We start from the raw sequence: 18,207 nt of genomic DNA, 5'->3' as shown, positions 1-18,207 counted from the left end.
TGTAGCGCCATCCCGGTGCAGCCAAGGGAACTAAAAGAAAAGGCGGGAAGACCCAATTAGCTATATTACGCGCTTGTGGCGCCATCCCGGTGCAACAAATAGAACCAAAAGAAAAGGCGGGAAATTTGACTGATTTCAAGAATACATGTATTTATACATTTCTTATCTAGGCTTTGAGATGGCGACACCATCGCCTGATAAACTTAGCAGCTGTCCGTCCGCCCCGATGTTTTCAAAAGTGTCCCACGTACCCCATAGGCAGGTTAACGCAAAGGCCACTCTAGTGGTACTTTTCTCAACTCGATGAGTCGATGCTCTCTCCCGATGGCCGCCTGCCACGCCGCGTAGCGCCTTACCGGGCCTTAGTGGGTTGTTTTCCTTCGACTCCTGTCTCAGTGCATGGAGTAATATACAGCGTAAATTATTATTGGCAACCCTTTTAGAATACCTAATAAAATTAACTATCAATTTACAAAAGACATTAATTTTTTTTTCAGCACATAAATAACCTCATACGCTTTGTATAAGCATCTCCTACCCAACATTACATATTTAATTTTTAAAATATTTATTATAACCAACAGTACATAAAACCATAAGTTATAATTAATTATACACTAAGATTAAAATATTTCCTCTATCTTCGATCCCTGATGCTACTGTACAGTTTAATCACAGTAATTGATAACAGTTCAAAATTTACGAAATACGCGTATCAGCATTATAACGAACTTAGCTCCATTAGTTAAAAGACTAGTTTTTGGTACATTTTGTTTTATGATTTTTAAACAATTATGGGGGACTTAGGATTGCACTTTGTTTTGTTATACAGGGTATTTACAATAAGAGGAATGTTAACGGAAGGTAGTGAAACATTGGAACATTTTGGTTATATAGTATAATCGTAAGGTTTAATTTTCATATTAAAACTCTCTCTCTCTCTTTCTTTGGTGTTCATCTGAAGTACGATTTTGGCTTGTAGTTAATACCATGAACAAATATAAGACCTGGAAGTACTCAAAGATTGAATTGGGCTGTAGTGTTATGAGCTCAGGTTCTCCCCCCCCCCATTGGAAAAAGTATGAGCTCGTGGAACCCTGAGATGTATATTGATTCATACGTTCCCAGATCTTATAAGGGTTCCTGGTGTTAATACCCATAGTTTAAGCTATGTTTCTCCCTTTCGTTTAAGATGGTGGAAATGGTTAGATTGGTGCGTGCTGTGTGAGCGTGCAGTCGAAGTCAGTCGAGCCCGGGAGGCGTTTGCGGTGACGAACTCCTGTTGTTACTGACGAGTCTGAGCGGAAGACCGAAGGTGTTTTGCTCACAAGCGTGACATTGATTAGTGCGCTTGAACGAGACGTGATTGAACGCCGAAGTGTTAGTAGTGGTAATTGTGGTTCTCATGAACGAGCTGCCGTAGCTGCTCCGACCCAAAAGAGTCAGATGACCCCGGATTTTGGGTTTCCGCGCCCGGCAGCAACAGTACACCAGTTGTTTAAGATCTACCTAGAAAGAACGAAAATACTTGTACGACTATATTTTCAAACCCAGTATTAGTACAACAACTTCTTTTAAAACCATATGTTGTACTAATACGCTAAGATTGAAAAAATATTTGGATAGAAAAATATTTGTTCACTACCGTGGCATCACTAATATTCATTACCCTGAAGTTGTCGCTCATAAAACAGTAGATAATTGGGTTGATAAAGCTGTTGGCCATTGACAGCCAATGACAGAAAAAGAACGCTGCCGTATAAAGGTAAAGTTCAAAGTCATCTTCGGCGGCTGCCAAATCGCGGTGAAAATAGATCAGCAAGTTGAAGATATGAATGGGCAGCCAACAAACGGCGAAGAGACACACTACAGTTGCCAGCATTTTAACGACCTGCGCGAACAAACATTGATAAAACAAATATACTATTATTTTGACCTTGTACGTTCAAACAATTAAATTGCAATACATCTCAGTCTTTGTTTTACTATCCACTAGCACTTGTAAGCCTATCCCGATGTAATTGCGAGTCGTAAAGTGAAGGGTTATTAACCTTGATTTTCGCTAGCAATTGTTGCTGGTCCCGGACAGCATCGGCGTTGCCGGGCGAAGTGTGTCTCCACATTTTCCAGCCCACAGACGAGTAAGAAAACGTCAAGACGGTCATTGGCAGAGCGAAGGTCAGTACAAATACAGAGAGGGTATAAACCTGTCCAAGTAATAAAAATAAAGACACCGGGATATTAAACTCTCTCGCTCTTATTGGGTTAATATTTAACCCGAGCTTACAAGAACCGCTTGTCTGAGAAAACCACTAAGAAACTCAATTCACAACCTATCAGACCAGAATGACAAAATGCGTTCCCATTGGTTCAAAGAGAATAAAATTTTATACAGACTCTGAAATTCACATATTCCCATCCTGGTATGGCCAAGCTGACTAATCTTAATTAAAATTTTAAAAAGGTATTTTATTCTTACAGGTGTGTCAAGTTTCTCATTCAAATAATAAACCAAATACCTTTCTAATTAAGACACAGCTCTTCAAACAACTCTTGATTTTACCCCAAAATAAATATGCTTTAGAATTGAAACAAAAATGTTTCTAAGGACAGTTTTCAATTAAAATAATTTTCAGCAAGGTTGGAAATTCTTTTCATGGCTACATTTGCAAAATACCTTACGTAATATTTTCAACATAAAGAAGCTCTTAACGATAAATTCTTTTAAATTTGAGACTGAAGAACTTTTTACAAATTCTTAATACCCTTCTTTGAAACAGAGCACGTACGCAACATCTTCACATCTAGTCCTTATATTAAGGCTAAAATAGTATCAAATCGTACGTTTTTCAATTTCCTATACTCTTGTGTTGACATTAACAAAGATACGGAAGGAAATAGGGTGTCCTTTACAATGTCACTTCAGACTAAGTATAAATTGTGAACCTCAGAGCTAAATATAGCTGACATACTGCGTTTTGTACAAGAGTAAAGCCACGCAACTTAAGATTAAAACTATACTAAATGCCTAATAAATATACGAAATGCAAAGAAAAAAGATACATAATACATAAGCCTAAATTTACATAATAACAAAAGGGAATATATCTTTTGCCTTTGCGATCCGATTCCGAGTTTCTTTATTAAAGTGGAAGTATAACTTTAATGTAAAACAGCTAAACTTCCTTCCCGTCTTTGAAGATATTGTAAGAAAATTCGTATTTCTTTTGAAAAAGAAATTTGTTCAAAACGTTAAACCTTTTGCTATTGTTAACTGCTAGATTTATGAATACAAAACGTTCCTAACTGGCGCATTTTTCTCTATTTTTTTAAGGCATTCAATTTCTTTATTATTACATTTCTTTCGTTATATCGAATGCAATCATGCAACTGGCTGAAATTAAATTTTGAATTTTTTTTATTCTTTTTACTATAAAGCAAACGGTGGTTTCAAGCAAATTTGAATGCAAATTTTGAACGTGTCAATGTGTACTTAGCAGAGCTATAAAAATTAAAAAAAAAGACTCGAAAAAGCTTTTAGCTGAAAATTAAAAGCCTTTGTTGAGGTATCTGTGTATATTACGACTCGAGTGACCCATTTCTGAATTGTTAATAGAATATTTAAGCTTATATAGTTCTATTTATGATGATATAACAATTAACAGCTGGTACCGTACTAAAACCCTTAAAATTTTAATTAAGTAAATTATAATTATACTCCATAGCTTATATTACCTTCGCATTATGTCATAAGCTTAACTACTGGAATGCTGATGCATGGCCATACTTAAAATTTTCACATAATTAAATTCTTTTGGAGTATACAGTATATAACCGGGAAAATTTTTAAGTTGTAAATTATTAAATGCATTATGATTTTTTGGGTTTCATATGCATGAGCATTGAATTTATTTCTAATATCTGAAAAATGCACTTAGATCTAATGTTCTTTAAATCTAGATAAAATACAGGGTGTTTGTGAAAAGTCCATCAATAATGAAAGGGCGTATTTATTGGGCCATTTTGAGTCGAAAATGTTCTATGACATTTTGCCGTCCGAGCCACGGTTTTCGAGTTATGATTTGAAAATTTTAGGGATGACCCCTTCATTAAATTAGCGCTGTCTTTCAATTTCTTAATTAAATTTAAGGGGTCATCCGTAAATTACTCCAATCATAACTTGAAAACAGTGGCCCGAACGGAAAAATGTCATAGAACATTTTCGACTCAAAATGGCCCAATAAATACGCCCTTTCATTATTGATGGACCTTTCACAAACACCCTGTATATTAATCTGGGCTAACTAAAAGTATATATTAAATTAGATATTTACTTAAACAGAAGGAGGTAATTTGAATAAAATGTTGGGTACATTTTTAGCAACATAAAAAACCCCCAAAAAAACCTATAAATTAACGTGGGATCCATCCATCCTGAACTGCAATTCTTTTGAATATTTTAGAAGAAAAGTTTTGTAAGACATCAGTTAAAGAAATCGATTTGTTCGAGTTGAATCGATACTTCAGCAATTCCCATAAGAAAATTATCAGAAAAGATACAGAACCTTTCTTTAGGTTATAGTCTATTGGGACCTTAAAAGTTTGCTAAGGAATTGGCTTTAGTGTTAAGTAAAAAAAAGAAAGAACGACTTATTTCAACGTGTTCGCGTAGGAACTATTTGAAACTCCGCTTGATAGAAAAGCAATTAAAGGTTAATAGCCCCAGTGATCGGAATGGTGTGTGTGTAGTACATATATATATAGAAAGCTTACTTTTCCACCGAATTCGTCCCATTCTTCGGTGCAGTCGTAGTACTCTTTCCCGGCCCAATTAAAAGGGACAGCTTTGCCGTGAACGAGCTGAATACTGGATACTCCGAGGGACATGCACCAAATTAGCACGATAATCAACGTCCCTCGATATTTCGTCCATCTCGAATTAAGCGGGTGCATTATAGCGTAATACCTGTGGCGAGAGCGAAGTAAACCTTTTAAGAATTAGAACGTTCCAACTGCCTCTAGAACGCTTCAGTTTCGAGGTAAGGGAATTTAGGGTAAGGTTTGAAACCGCATTTATAATTACTTGACTCTCTTATGGGCCAAAAACGCCCCCAATTCTGTGGCAAACCAATTAATTTGGTTCTTAGTCTACTATAAGTTCGTAAGATATGTTCACCATAAGTTTGTCTCTGGTTACCAAGTGGAGCTTGTCATGAAGTGAATGAGGCAGGTCATAGATTCTCGCAAAGCGATGCCTAGTCAGGCGCTGCTATCAAAGGCTTTGTAATGCAGACTAAATAGGACCTAGATTGAAGTCCTGCAAAGTTAACCACCGAGTGTAGGACTTCAATTCTCGCTTGTCGTGACTCGTTCTCGAACTATATCTCGAGATGTAAGTCTCTAGCAATTACGAAGTATAGGAAGTGTTATACTTACGGAAGGAACATATCTTATAAACTTATGGTCTACGCTAATGCCATAATACCTAAGGCGACATTTAGAAATGCCTTTGATCTTTCATGGCTCTTTTGAAAACCATAAAAAACGTTGTTTCTACTTCCAAATTAATGGGCATGGATTATTTTCTAAGTTTTTAATACCCCTATTATCTGTAATGATTAACTATTGACTACATCGGTATTTTTAACTTTTAATCTAATTTACGCAAAATGAATTTAAATTTCTAAGAAGAAAAGCATTTTTCTTGCTTAAACACGCATTAAAACCCTTTCGTTTTTTGGGGTGGATTTTTTTCAGGGCAGAGAGGCCTCTATTTTACAGTAAAATTTATCTTAGCTTGCTCCATTAAATAGCAAAATGGAAATTCCCCCGCTTAAGAAGCCACAGGAAAGCAATTTTGAGGGAAAGTCTCGCAATTTCCTTCTCAAAAAACGAGGTAAAAGTTGTAAAAATAGAGAGAATCCATTTATACTTTGGAGAATATTTAAGGAAGTAGGCCTAGTCTTTATCGTCTGGACGCGATCTATATTTTGATCAACGCAATTTAAGATGTCCAGGCCTGCCTAGAAAACGCTCAAGTATCTCATACATTGAATCTCAAAAAATGTGCCAGACGTTTTTTTGATAGCGAAATCACAGTCTTTCATAGATAATAACCTAGACGTGTTTAGTAAAGTGCTGTGCTCTGTGAAATTCTTGCGCTACTGAGGTTTATTTGTAAAAATGCATTCATTGGTTGATGTAACTAAGAGGGAAAGGTACGGGGGTAAAACTCTGCCTTTCATCTCGCGTTTTCGCGCCTGCGCTGTAGTCTGTTTTTCTTTGTATCATGAGAGACTTCAAATGTACCAACCCCTTTGCATATCCCGATACCGAGGGTTACCTACCCTTTAAGACAGACGGAATCGGTTAAACTTCGTCCATGGAATTCTCAGGCCTCGATACAAGCACTAAAAGAATTATTTTCGTAATTTTACAAAATACCCAGCCGGCTCTTGTAAAATAACAAAAACTAGATCTTCAAAGTACTTGCTGAAATTTTCCTCCGCGTTCTCTAATTCATCATTAAGACGTATGATGTTGGTAACAGTTTGTGTAAAGATAGTGAAGCCATCGCAAAGCAATTTATTTTAATAACACCAAAGCCCCGAAGGCCTAACTTAATTTTTTTATTAGGGGTTTGGTTCTCTCATACGCGATAATGACGATGACGTAGTGTAAATTAGTTTCGGCTGAATTAAAAGTAAAACCCTGGGTCTATTTGTCATACAAAACACAACAACGCATGGTCAGTTTCTGAAACGCAAGGCAAAATGACTTTGTGATTAACGTGTTAAGGGGAACGTAGAAAGCTCTTCAGCAAATCTCTCGTAATAAGTCCTTGTAATCTAGCTGGCCGTTTCGCTTAAGCTGGCAGATCTCTTTCGTAGGCACGATTCGAGCAAACAACCGCTTTACTACGATAAAGGGTTCATCACAAGCTGTTTCCTATTGGCTCATTTACGGCCGAGACGGAAGTTCTAATTAGATACAACCCTTGGCGTACTTCAAAGCAAGGCCCCCCAACATTGTTAGATTAGATCTTACCATAAGTTCATAAGATATGTTCCATAAGTTTGTCACTGGTTACAAACTGGAGCTTGTCATGAAGTGAGTGACGTAGGTCATAGATTCAAGGTAAAGCGACGCCTGGTGAGGCGCTGTCAAAGGCTTAGTAACGCAGACTAAATAGGAATGGAAGTCCTGCGAAATAAACCGAGTGTAGGACTTCAATTCTCGCTTGTAGTTCTCGAATAGGTAGTGTCATACTTATGGAACATATCTTATAAACTTATGATCCTACACATGTTCATGACTCTATAAGACTACTAGTTCATTTCAAATAGAATGTTCATTAAAGTAACTTTAAATGAAAATTTAGGTATAAATTGTCTCAGATTAGAAACAATTAAACATTTCTTGAAGCAGTTTCTCTTAATATTTATAAAGACATTGATAGAGAAGTAAACTAAATAACTGCTAGTGACAGGAGAAGGGTCATTTAAAGAAAGAGAAAGTGTTACGTTTATTATTACGCAGAATATAACACAATCTCGTAAAAGCAAAACTCTCTTTCTGCACAGTTTAGGCTCAAATTTAATCCCTGTTTATTTTTAGCTCTGAGAGATTTCGAAAAGAGTGGTTGAAAAAGGGACCTAATTAATACGAAAAAACCTTTTTCATTCAAGAACTGGCTTTCGATGTATCGTTGTACGCATGTTTATCCAAAACTGTTGATAAGTAACGTTCACATTATACAATCTTAATTTCGAGCACCTCTATTGTATTTAATTAGCGTAAGCTCTCTCGAAAACTCCACTCCCAGTCGGGGAGATTGGAGTTTAAAAAAGAAAAGAAAATTAATTAAGATCTTAATTCTAGTACTTAGAAACGCGAGCGAGAAAGGCTGATATTTTCTTATTAAAATTTTTTTGAAGATCTTATGAATCATGATAAAGTGAAGCTTTATTAAGTATTTCGTTAAAGATAATTATTATACAGTATAAGAATATTATTAATTATTTTGCGATGAGTAAAAACAAATATTTTGCAAGTATGTTTGAAAATATATCAAGCTTATCTTCCATCAAATAAAGAGCGCTCTTCTGAGCATGCGTGAATTCTGTAGCATTATCAGTGCATTTCGAATGAGCATTGGAATTTCCGTTGAATCCATATACCGAGTCATTCAATGGTTACGGTCACGTGATATCGCCCAATCACTCCTCCAGGAAATAGTAACACTACTACAAAATATAGTTCTTTACGTCCCTACATAACGCATTGTAAATCTCTTTCAAGGGGAAATGTACTTGATTAAACAGCGAAATAATTAATAGCCATGGAACTTCAAAGGGAGTAGAAACATTAACGTTAGTTCAGCTTCACTATAACAGATGTTACTGCAATTAGCAGACTTTTTTCGATTTAGTTTCAACTCCCTTCAATTTCTGAAACACGCCTTATATTATATTCTGTATCGAAGAAGGGCATTGTAACTTCGTTCTATTTTTAGAAGCATCAACACAAAATTACTTCTCTAATATAATTCCTTTCATAATAAGGAATGCAGGCAACCCATTCCTGGGGTTCTTGGACGTTGTATGACAATAAATAAGCTAATTGTATTATTTTTTCTTTGATGGATGGGTATTCCTTTCAGCCAAAGAAAGAAGAAATACCAAATTAGCCCCTCATCCATTTGGCCTATCAGTTTCTTTCCTAATTTCTGAAGTAGAGAGAGTAGGGTATAACCAAAAAGACATTCTTGCTTCTTTGGATATCTTTATCAACAAAAGAACGAAAGAATAAAATAGATAACTAAATAATCCTCTAGCACCAACAGAAAAAGGGGGGTGCTTAGAAAGATTTCGTAGTATAGTATAGGTACGGTATTTGATGAAGTACGATTGTGATCTGGGTCACAATACCTATATATATACACCATTCATTCTGTTTAGAGTTGAAGTTCGTTTTTTTCCCCGCGGTTTCTTCTAAATAAGAACTTACTGACTATTGCGAACGCGAACAAGGCATGTCTTGAAATTACTACGCAGAGTCAAGTATACAGGGTGTGTGAAGGCATAAATTAATGTGTATTATCATTTAGACAAAACGGAAAAGGGTCAAAAACAATAAATTTACCTCGGTAATATAAATTTCCAGGTATCAATTTTTATTCAAACACTTATATACAGGGTGTTTGTGAAAAGTCCATCAATAATGAAAGGGCGTATTTATTGGGCCATTTTGAGTCGAAAATGTTCTATGACATTTTGCCGTCCGAGCCACGGTTTTCGAGTTATGATTTGAATATTTTAGGGATGACCCCTTCATTAAATTAGCGCTGTCTTTCAATTTCATAATTAAATTTAAGGGGTCATCCATAAATTACTCCAATCATAACTTGAAAACAGTGGCCTGGACGGAAAAATGTCATAGAACATTTTCGACTCGAAATGGCCCAATAAATACGCCCATTCATTATTGATGGACCTTTCACAAACACCCTGTATAGTCTGTAATAAACTAAGGGGGATGTTCTTTGGGAAATCGATTTTGAGTTTAAAATGTAGCTTCTATCTCCATTTTTCCACAAGAGCCACTGCTTTCAAGTTAAGATTGATTATAGTATTTTATGGATGACCCCTTAAATTTAATTAAGAAACTGATTAAGACAATTATGTCTAATTTAATTAATTAATTAAGGGGCCATCCCTAAAACACTCATCAAATCATAACTCGAAAACAGTGGCCCGGACTTCAAAATAGTGTTAGAAGTTACACTTTCGCCTCAAAATCGTGCACCCAAAGAACATCCCCCTTAGACTTATCAGAAACACCCTGTAGAAACGAATTCTTATTAGCCCTTCCAATAATTTACCAAGTCTCATACATCTTGATAAAGGAAACCGTAAGAATTGTAATCGAAACCTATTTCCGTCTATAGTTATATATGTCGGTCTGTTCCGTAGAAAATAGGCATATATTGTTTACTAAGAAGACCGAAAGACTATCCTTGATGGGAATTATATTGACTTGTATTAGATTTAAAGGTTTGGAAGGCTACCGTGAGCGAAGAAAATCGAATTACGGTGGTAAGACAACCTTATAAAACGGTTAATAGTATCCAGTTACGGAACGTTTCAATACATATTCGGTTTGTCCTTGGATTCTGGTGCAGAACAATGTTAGCAGAAATAACAACCGACAACACCAATTGCATCAGGGAATCAATTAAGTCTTTAAGAGTACATGGAAGGTTATATCTTTATTTCAAACTCGTGCATGTTCATCCAATTTGTAGGAAAACACAAATCATGCATGCATTTTTCCAATACCCTTATTACTTTTTAGCCAATATAAATTAACTTCATCGGTATATCCTATAATTTGAACTCTTTCGTATAGCATAGAACTTTGCTATGCTTGGAATGTTGACAATACATAGCGAACTTCCAACTTTATTAAAAATTAACGTTGCATTTTTTTATCTATATAGAATTCCTTCCTGGAACGGCCACACGATCACAAAAGAAATGTTATATAAGAATATTATTAAATTTACTTGCGTTTAAGGCAAAGTTAAGCCGCGTTTTCATTTTATTGGTCATAAATTATTCTGTTAAAATTAGCATAAACTCACGTGAACTGCTAAGGAGTTAAGTAAGACATTGTCAGAGTACACGTTTATATTTACAGAAAGAAATGTTTCAATTCTGGAAAGGTTTTAGATTAGGCCTAGACTTACTTAATAGGAAATTAATGATTTTTTAAATCCGAAGATTAACTTTTCGTTTATATTTTCGTCTAACTGTCACTCAAGTAGACACCATTGCCATTGTCTTTTCTTTTGGACGATAAGGCTAAAACTAAATTTGATTACTCAAAAAGAACATCTGTTACTTTTGGGCGGACAGTGACGGGTTAAAAAGTAGAAAACCGGGCATCCTTGTGAAAATCGAAGAAAAGCCCGCCTCTTTTAGTTTCTCAGGGTATGTCTGGGCAATTTCTCATTGCCTATTAGGGCAAACTATTTCAAGCATCAACGAAAAAACAATATTTCAAAAAACTAGGGGTATTTATCAAGGTTAACAGTTCTTTGTTAATGATGGTGGTAAGCTTTGTGTCAGTTTAGAAAAAGTGTCAATACTGAAACTGAAATGCTACCACTGGAGAACAGCATTTCTTCTATACGCTTCAAAACATGTTACGTAATACATCGATTTTTAGCCATATCGTAGTATACGATAGGCTCTTAGTTTGACCCGAGCCGTAGTAGTACTAGTAGTCGTGGCCGGAGTTTTCGCTTTCGTTATCGTCAGATTTTAGCTTAAAAGGAACTTTATATTACCACAACCCACCCATTGGGGTAACTGGGCTCGGTTAGAGATTTAATTTTAATTAAAATTTTTTCAAGTCAGACCCGGGAATCGAACCCGGGACGCTGGCGTAATAGACAAACACTCTAACCACTAAACCATAGAGACTTGATAGAAACTCCGAGTTTTTTATTATTTATTTTTATCTCTAAAATGTCGGGGTGATGTGGGGTGGGGTACCTCTTAATCTGTGGGGTCGGATACTTTTGAATTTTTATCTGTGGGGTCGGATACTTATGAATTTGTATGTTTGGGGTTTTTATATTTATTTCCTTTTTATGTATGTGCTAATTAAATTGATAACGATTTTCCCCGTTTTTCGTTCTCGTTCGGTAGGTATCGTCATCTATGTTATGTTTGACTGGAACGTTTTGGCGGTTAATTCAAATGTGGGTTTAGATAGAGCTAACATAGTGTTAAATGAGCGTTAGGCGTTTGATCATTTTAGCATTGCTAAAGGTAATTCGAGGGGATAATCACTAAAATGCGTAATTACTATAACTAAACTTTCTCTTTCAAAAGTTTCTGGGCATAAGTCCTTGTTAGAAATTTATAAGATGCGATAAGTGTACATCGGCATAAGTCTATGTTTTAAACTCATCGAGGGGATTATCAATAAAAACTATCTGTTCTTCGATTCGCCGGAATCTAGGGGCTATTAACTCTGATTTTATGCACGGTAAATCAATTAAGCATAGAAAAAGATAGCGCTATTCACTCATTAGTGTAAGGTATAGAGGGGTTATCCACTCATTAGGGTAGGGTATAGAGGGGCTATTCACTCGTACGATATGGCTACTATTACGAGCCCTTGGGCCGTCTTGTTTACTCTCTTCTGAATGTATACACGCTGAATATATAAAAACACAACCTTGAAATCAGTCGCAAAAGATCTCTTGGAAATTGAGAATTGAAAAACAAAATTCACATTACTTTAATTCCAATTTAAAATCTCCCTTGGGTTCCCAGTTCAGTTGCAACTCAAAAAAAAATTATTTTGTATTTAAATCACTTCCCTGAGTTCTACCTTCTCGCATTCCATTTTAATCCTAGTTTTAGGTAAATTTAGCCTACATACGCCTAATAGGTTTTGGGAATTTTTGAAGATTTCGAGTCGATTAAAACAAAATAAAATGAGAAATTTCTCTTCTAAGGCAATAAATCAGATTTTTTTTAAAAAAAAAAGATCATCTAGAAACTGAAAAATATATATATTGGGAATTTCGCAAAAACCAATATTCCAATATTAATGGATTCAAAGTTTAAATATTGATTTATCCAGGCATGATCTTAAGTCAATTTTATAATAGTTCTTTTAATTTTGAGATTATTTTATTTAACATTTTATAAAAAATGCCAGATATTTTCCCCTAATTTATTGTTTTAAATTTTTAATTAATTTTTGAAAATGCCGGAAGACAGAGTCGTTTCTGCAAAGTTAATATTTGACTAACATTAAACCTGATTTAACCTTAAAGTGTATTAATTAATTAAACAAACTAGTTTATTCTCCTCCCCCCTGGCTATTAGGCTACAGTAGACAATATTGAACGATGTGTAGTAAGCCTAAAAGTAAACTTTAAAACAGATAATTCCAAAATAAACTGCATGTTTTTAAAGAATATAAATTTTTGGATGCTGAAAACTTTCCAGAATATGTTCACCGTACATGGTGGGCGGTTTAATTTAGTTATTAATACGTAATAATCCATCATGGAAACCCGAGTAATCCGAATAATAATCTATATTTTACGTAGGAATATTGAAAATTATGCAAATTAATAATAACACGCTGTATGAATTTTAAGTTACGCGCGGCAATCGTTATGCAAGATTTTTTAATTATGAACATAGTTTCAGGAAATAATTCATCTAACTAATATTATATAAGACGATAAGTTTGAGCTCAAAATAAACTTTTCAGTTGGAATAAATACTAAGTTTGATTAATGTTAGTAAAAATTCTGGGAAATGTTAAACATCGTAGGTAGGCGTTGGTTAAAATATTAAATTCAGCTATAGTCGCAAAGCGTGTTTCTGATAAGTCTAGCATAAATTATGGGGGATTTTTCCGAGGTCATAATTATTATTAGATTCAATGTACACTGATTACGGATTACGTGTAATCATTTTTGCACTGTCAAGGGCAGAGCTTTCAAAGACTACGCGTAATCACTGTAGTACAGTCAAAGATACAACCGTGTACACCGATTAAATTGAGTGAGCAGCCCCTCGGGATTTTCTTTGGGAAATCAATTTTGAGGCTAAAATGTAACTTCTATCTCCATTTTGTCTTCCGGGCTACTGTTTTCAAGTGTTTTAGGGTTGACCCCTTAATTAATTAAATTAGAAATCATGGTCTTTTTAGTTTCTTAATTAAATTTAAGGGTATTTCGTAAAATAATTCAATATTCGTAACTTGAAAACAGTAGCTCTTAGGGCAAAATTTCATAGAATATTAAATATTTTCAACTCAAAATCTTCAAAAGAACATCACCCTTAATTTACAGCAGACTGTATGCTTTGCGATGGTATATTTGACTAATAAAACTTGGATATACAATATATTTTCCTAGGCCTATTTGAATTAACATCCTACGCTAGTACGCTTCACCAAAATATAGTATGACTTTGTAATCATAACTATATTTCTATAAGAAAAAAAAACCCCATTCCCCAAACGCGGGGGTTTTCATTTGCCCAAGTAATATATATATTCCATATATTCGAATGTCAGTATTATGCTGCGGTATGTAAGCCAGTTGTTTAACTTTCGACTTAGGGCAATTTTTTTAGGTGGTACAAATCCCTTCAATCCGTGATATTCTGAAGATTTATACAAGATCTCGATATCCCCTTGGGAGAAACGTTTCCGTCGATAAATATGGGAAACTTCTCTACTAAGAAAAAAAAAATAAATACTTTTTCAAGTGGTCAGATCTTACCCAGTAAAAACTTGACACAAATATATCCCGATGGTTCGATATTACATAAGGAATCTGGACTAACTTCGTTACTGTAATGATTTTTGGGGCATATTTCATCAACCATAACTAATTTAACCACTCAAAATTACGTAGCATAATGTAATAATATAAGATTGTAGTATGACCCCTTAAATTTAATTAAGAAACTGATTAAGACAATGATTTCTAATTTAAGTCATAACTCGACAAGAAGTGATATCTTTTTTAATAGGGAGAAAGTACAAGATGCCTAAGTATTCGCGCGCCATAGTCCCAGTCCCCCTTTCAAAATACAAGGGAGGACGTAAAAGAAGGCCGGGCTATTTTACCTCTCCTCAGTCGGAAAATACAAGTAATTTTCGTCATTCGCGTCACCACGCTGACGTGAGTTTTCAAGAACCAATGAGATGCTGGTTGTAATTTAGAGGCGGAGATTAACTCCGGACCTACATTTGGATTGGAGATAAAGCTGGAAATGTGGCAAATTTATGCCTTCTCCCTAATAAACTAGATATCACTTCTTGACTCGAAAACAGTGGCCCAGACGTCAAATTACCATAGAACCTTTTCGACTCAAAATTACCCAATGAACACCTCCCTCATTTTATGGCAAATTTTTCAGAAACACACTGTATACACTTGGAAATTAAATTGAATTTATATTTAGAATATAAGTTATTTCTTTAAAAGTCTTGATAAAAAAATGAAACTTTAGTTTCAAACAATTTTTACGTGTATTAAGTTTTGAAACTTGGAAGGATATTGGCATTGTTTTTATGTATATTTTATGCATCTTTTAGAAAAAAGGAGAAAACTGTACGGTGTACACGTAGCTTTGAATTTTTCATTCACCTTTTGTTTACCGTCTTAATAGGTACAGACAGGCACGTGATGACATTTTAGACGCATTTAAGAACCTATAGTCAGGTTTATAAACTTAATATACCCTCAGAAACAAAGAGGGGAAAAAAATCTCACGTATTTTTAATGATTTCCAGGTCTGAAGGGTTGTAAAAAACTTTCAGACTATACTAAAAAGTATACAGGTTCTCAAGAACGTGTCCTTAGACTCAGGTAGGTTTTGTGGAGTTCAATTAGAAGCCCCACAGCACCACAGACGTGGAAACTCGAAGCTAGACTTATATTACGAAACCCGATAGCAATATTTTTCCATTCTATCCATAGATATAACCATAAGTTTATAAGTAAGTCACTTCCTATATTTCGTAATGCAACTGGGAGACTTACAGATACTCGAGCTAGTTCGAGAACGACGCAAGCGAGAATTGAAGTTCTACACTCGGTGTTAATTTTGCAGAACTTCCATCTAGGTCCTATTTAGTCTGTACAAAGCCTTTGACATGTAGCGCCTCACCAGGAAATCATCGCTTTACCTCGAATCTATGACCTACCTCATTCACTTCATGACAAGCTCCAGTTTCTAAGTTACCAGTGACAAACTTATGGAATATGTCTTATGATATTACGGTATTCATTTTCGGTTACATAGTGTGTTGTTTTCTTTGTCTGAGGAACTGCTGAACGTAAACGGATACGGCGTTGCTACTGCATTTCTATGGGTACTGTTTTTCCTTACGCGTAACATGAATTGATTCCATTCGTGCCTGAGCGATAACTATAAAGTGAAAATAATCGGGACGTTCCTCAGGTTCAAAGAGATTGGCATCAAAGTCCATGGAATATTCTAAGGATTAATTTCTTCCTCAAAATATTGGAATAGTGTATCTTTCGCGTCCAGAAAGCATTCTTTTGAAAATATGGATCGCGCCTTTAGATCTGAATAGCTTTCATCTCGAATAACGTTATTGTATTGAACGTCTGCGTAAACTATTTCCCTAAACAATTTATACAATACATTCAATAAACGATATATAAATAGTAAGCATATTATTCGCATTTTGAATTTCTGAAATGTAACGTATTTTACAAGTATTTTCTTTTCTCGTTGATAAACTGCGTTGTTAACTCGATATTTTTGAATTTTACTCTAAGGGTTCAAAGTAATTACGCGTATTTATCGGTACAAGTACAACAATTACCGTTTTTTACAGACATAGTCAGCAATTTTCCCTAAATTTACCCTATTATTCAACCCTGAATGAGCTCAGGTCCAAGACAAAAGCATCCAATTAGCCTGTACGAAACGTTCCTATTATAAATAATGTAGGCAGCTAGTCGAGCCAATTAAATCCTATGAAATATTTCATTACTTAAAAAACTTAAATTGTTTATAAAGAGGTTGATGAATTAATATTTATCTGGTGCGAAATAACTATTTTACGTTAATCCTCAATTCTATAAATAACTAATTCGAAAACCCTAACAACCATTTTTATTCATAGTGTGTATTACTTAGTTTCTACATTTGACCATGAAACACCAAACAAATAGACCTATTCCCAGCCGACTGACGACTTTTGGGCAACTAATTCAACCGAATAGAAGTTTGGAAAGGTACTGTACACTAACAGAAAAGTAAACGATTTATGGAGAAGGACGTGATTGGACTACATCTTAAGTTAAAAGACGGTTGGAAGCGTGGGTATCCGCGGTAAAAGGTTAGAGGAAAGGTGGAGAAAGGAACGGAATGGCCTTTACCTGTCAACACCGATTGCCGTAAGAGTGTAAACGCTGACCATGACGGAACAATGTTGCATGAACTGTACAACGGGACAAAAATTGGGATGAAAAATCCATCGTCCCAACATAAAATCCGTGTAGGTAAAAGGGATGGAAAATACGGCCATCGTTATGTCCGAAACAGCTAAGTTGACCAAGAACACTCTAAGTTCTCTGGAGGATCTTTTTCCCGTCGTTAAAACGATGATGACGGTAACGTTACCGAAGAGAGCTAATAAAGCCGTTATGGTATATAAAGTAACTAACGTCGCTTGTATCGGAGGACTCAAATTTTCCAATCCCGGATAGTCCGATTCGAAGAGATCCCTAGTAAATGATGTATTGTTCTCAATCGCCGTGTTGTTATCCCTCGTAACATTGTTCAACGATAAATCGCGATCCTCCCACTTTTCGTCACCTATTATAATTTCGTCTATTTCATATTGACTCTGTTCAATCATAATTCTATCAACTATGAAATCGCCATTAACTATATACTATTTATTCCAAGGGTCCCAATGGGACCCTATACTTGATAAGTTGGACCTAGATAAAAACTTTCCCGGAGAGCCAACATCACCCTTTGACTCTCATCGGCAAACTAAAACTGTGGATGCGGACAGTCACTTCTCTCCACAGCTTTTCTCTCTTGAGTCTCTGAGGTAGGCTATCCAAGGCAGGATGCTTGCCTTTTGCTAAGAATCGATTTCTGAAAGCCCGCTTTTATACATTCTCTAGAACCAACCCCCATCAGTGTATAGACTATAGCTGCTTTTAAGCGGTGCTTTCAGGGTCTTACGTCCCACTTTTTTTTTAATTCATGAAACAATAATTTAACCAATTAAAGATATGAAAAATCATTATAACGTGCATTGTTTACTTCCAATTACTTAAATTATAAGGTTATAAGATATGTTCATCTATAAGTTTGTCACTGGTTACAAACTGGAGCTTGTCATGAAGTGACAACGTAGGTCATAGACGCCTGGTACACAATAAATAGGAAGATCTCAGTGAATTTCCATCATTACGAAGTACAGCTAGTTTCATGCCTATGTAACATCTTATAAACCTATGCACACAATATTGTGACACGAGTCAGTTTGTCTGATATTAAAATACGCGCAGGTTTGGTATTCAAAATAAACGTAATTTTCTTACGAAGTTTCGTGAATATGCAAGTTCCAATCCATAAACGCTGACAAAGCTTTACAGAAATG

At 35.3% G+C, this 18,207-nt stretch overlaps 1 protein-coding gene and 1 long non-coding RNA gene across 3 annotated transcripts; one reads left to right on the top strand and one right to left on the bottom strand.

Annotated features, from left to right (window-relative positions):
* Positions 1-314: 314 nt before the first annotated feature.
* LOC149650916 (uncharacterized) lies at positions 315-1,973 on the top strand. The gene is made up of 2 exons (XR_016371002.1): positions 315-904; positions 1,193-1,973. It is a non-coding gene; the product is annotated as an uncharacterized LOC149650916 (long non-coding RNA).
* On the bottom strand, positions 898-17,635 carry LOC149650915 (RYamide receptor-like). 2 transcript variants are annotated; one of them, XM_089847637.1, is made up of 5 exons: positions 16,967-17,624; positions 4,774-4,966; positions 2,052-2,207; positions 1,670-1,891; positions 898-1,509 (listed from the first exon to the last, which is right to left on the bottom strand). In XM_089847637.1, exons 1-5 carry the CDS (start codon positions 17,446-17,448, stop codon positions 1,243-1,245), a joined length of 1,320 nt encoding a protein of 439 aa, XP_089703763.1. In that variant the 5' UTR covers positions 17,449-17,624; the 3' UTR covers positions 898-1,242. The 2 variants fall into 2 exon arrangements, with proteins under 2 accessions (XP_089703763.1, XP_089703764.1); XM_089847638.1 differs by having other exon boundaries at positions 1,385-1,505; positions 16,967-17,635.
* Between the last annotated feature and the right edge of the window lie 572 nt (positions 17,636-18,207).

The sequence above is a fragment of the Phalangium opilio genome, unplaced genomic scaffold, assembly GCF_054372755.1.
Source record: "Phalangium opilio isolate 3A_F unplaced genomic scaffold, DU_Popi_V2 ptg000082l_1, whole genome shotgun sequence".
Taxonomy (NCBI): Eukaryota; Metazoa; Arthropoda; class Arachnida; order Opiliones; family Phalangiidae; genus Phalangium; species Phalangium opilio.
This window is presented reverse-complemented; position numbering and strand designations above follow the sequence as displayed.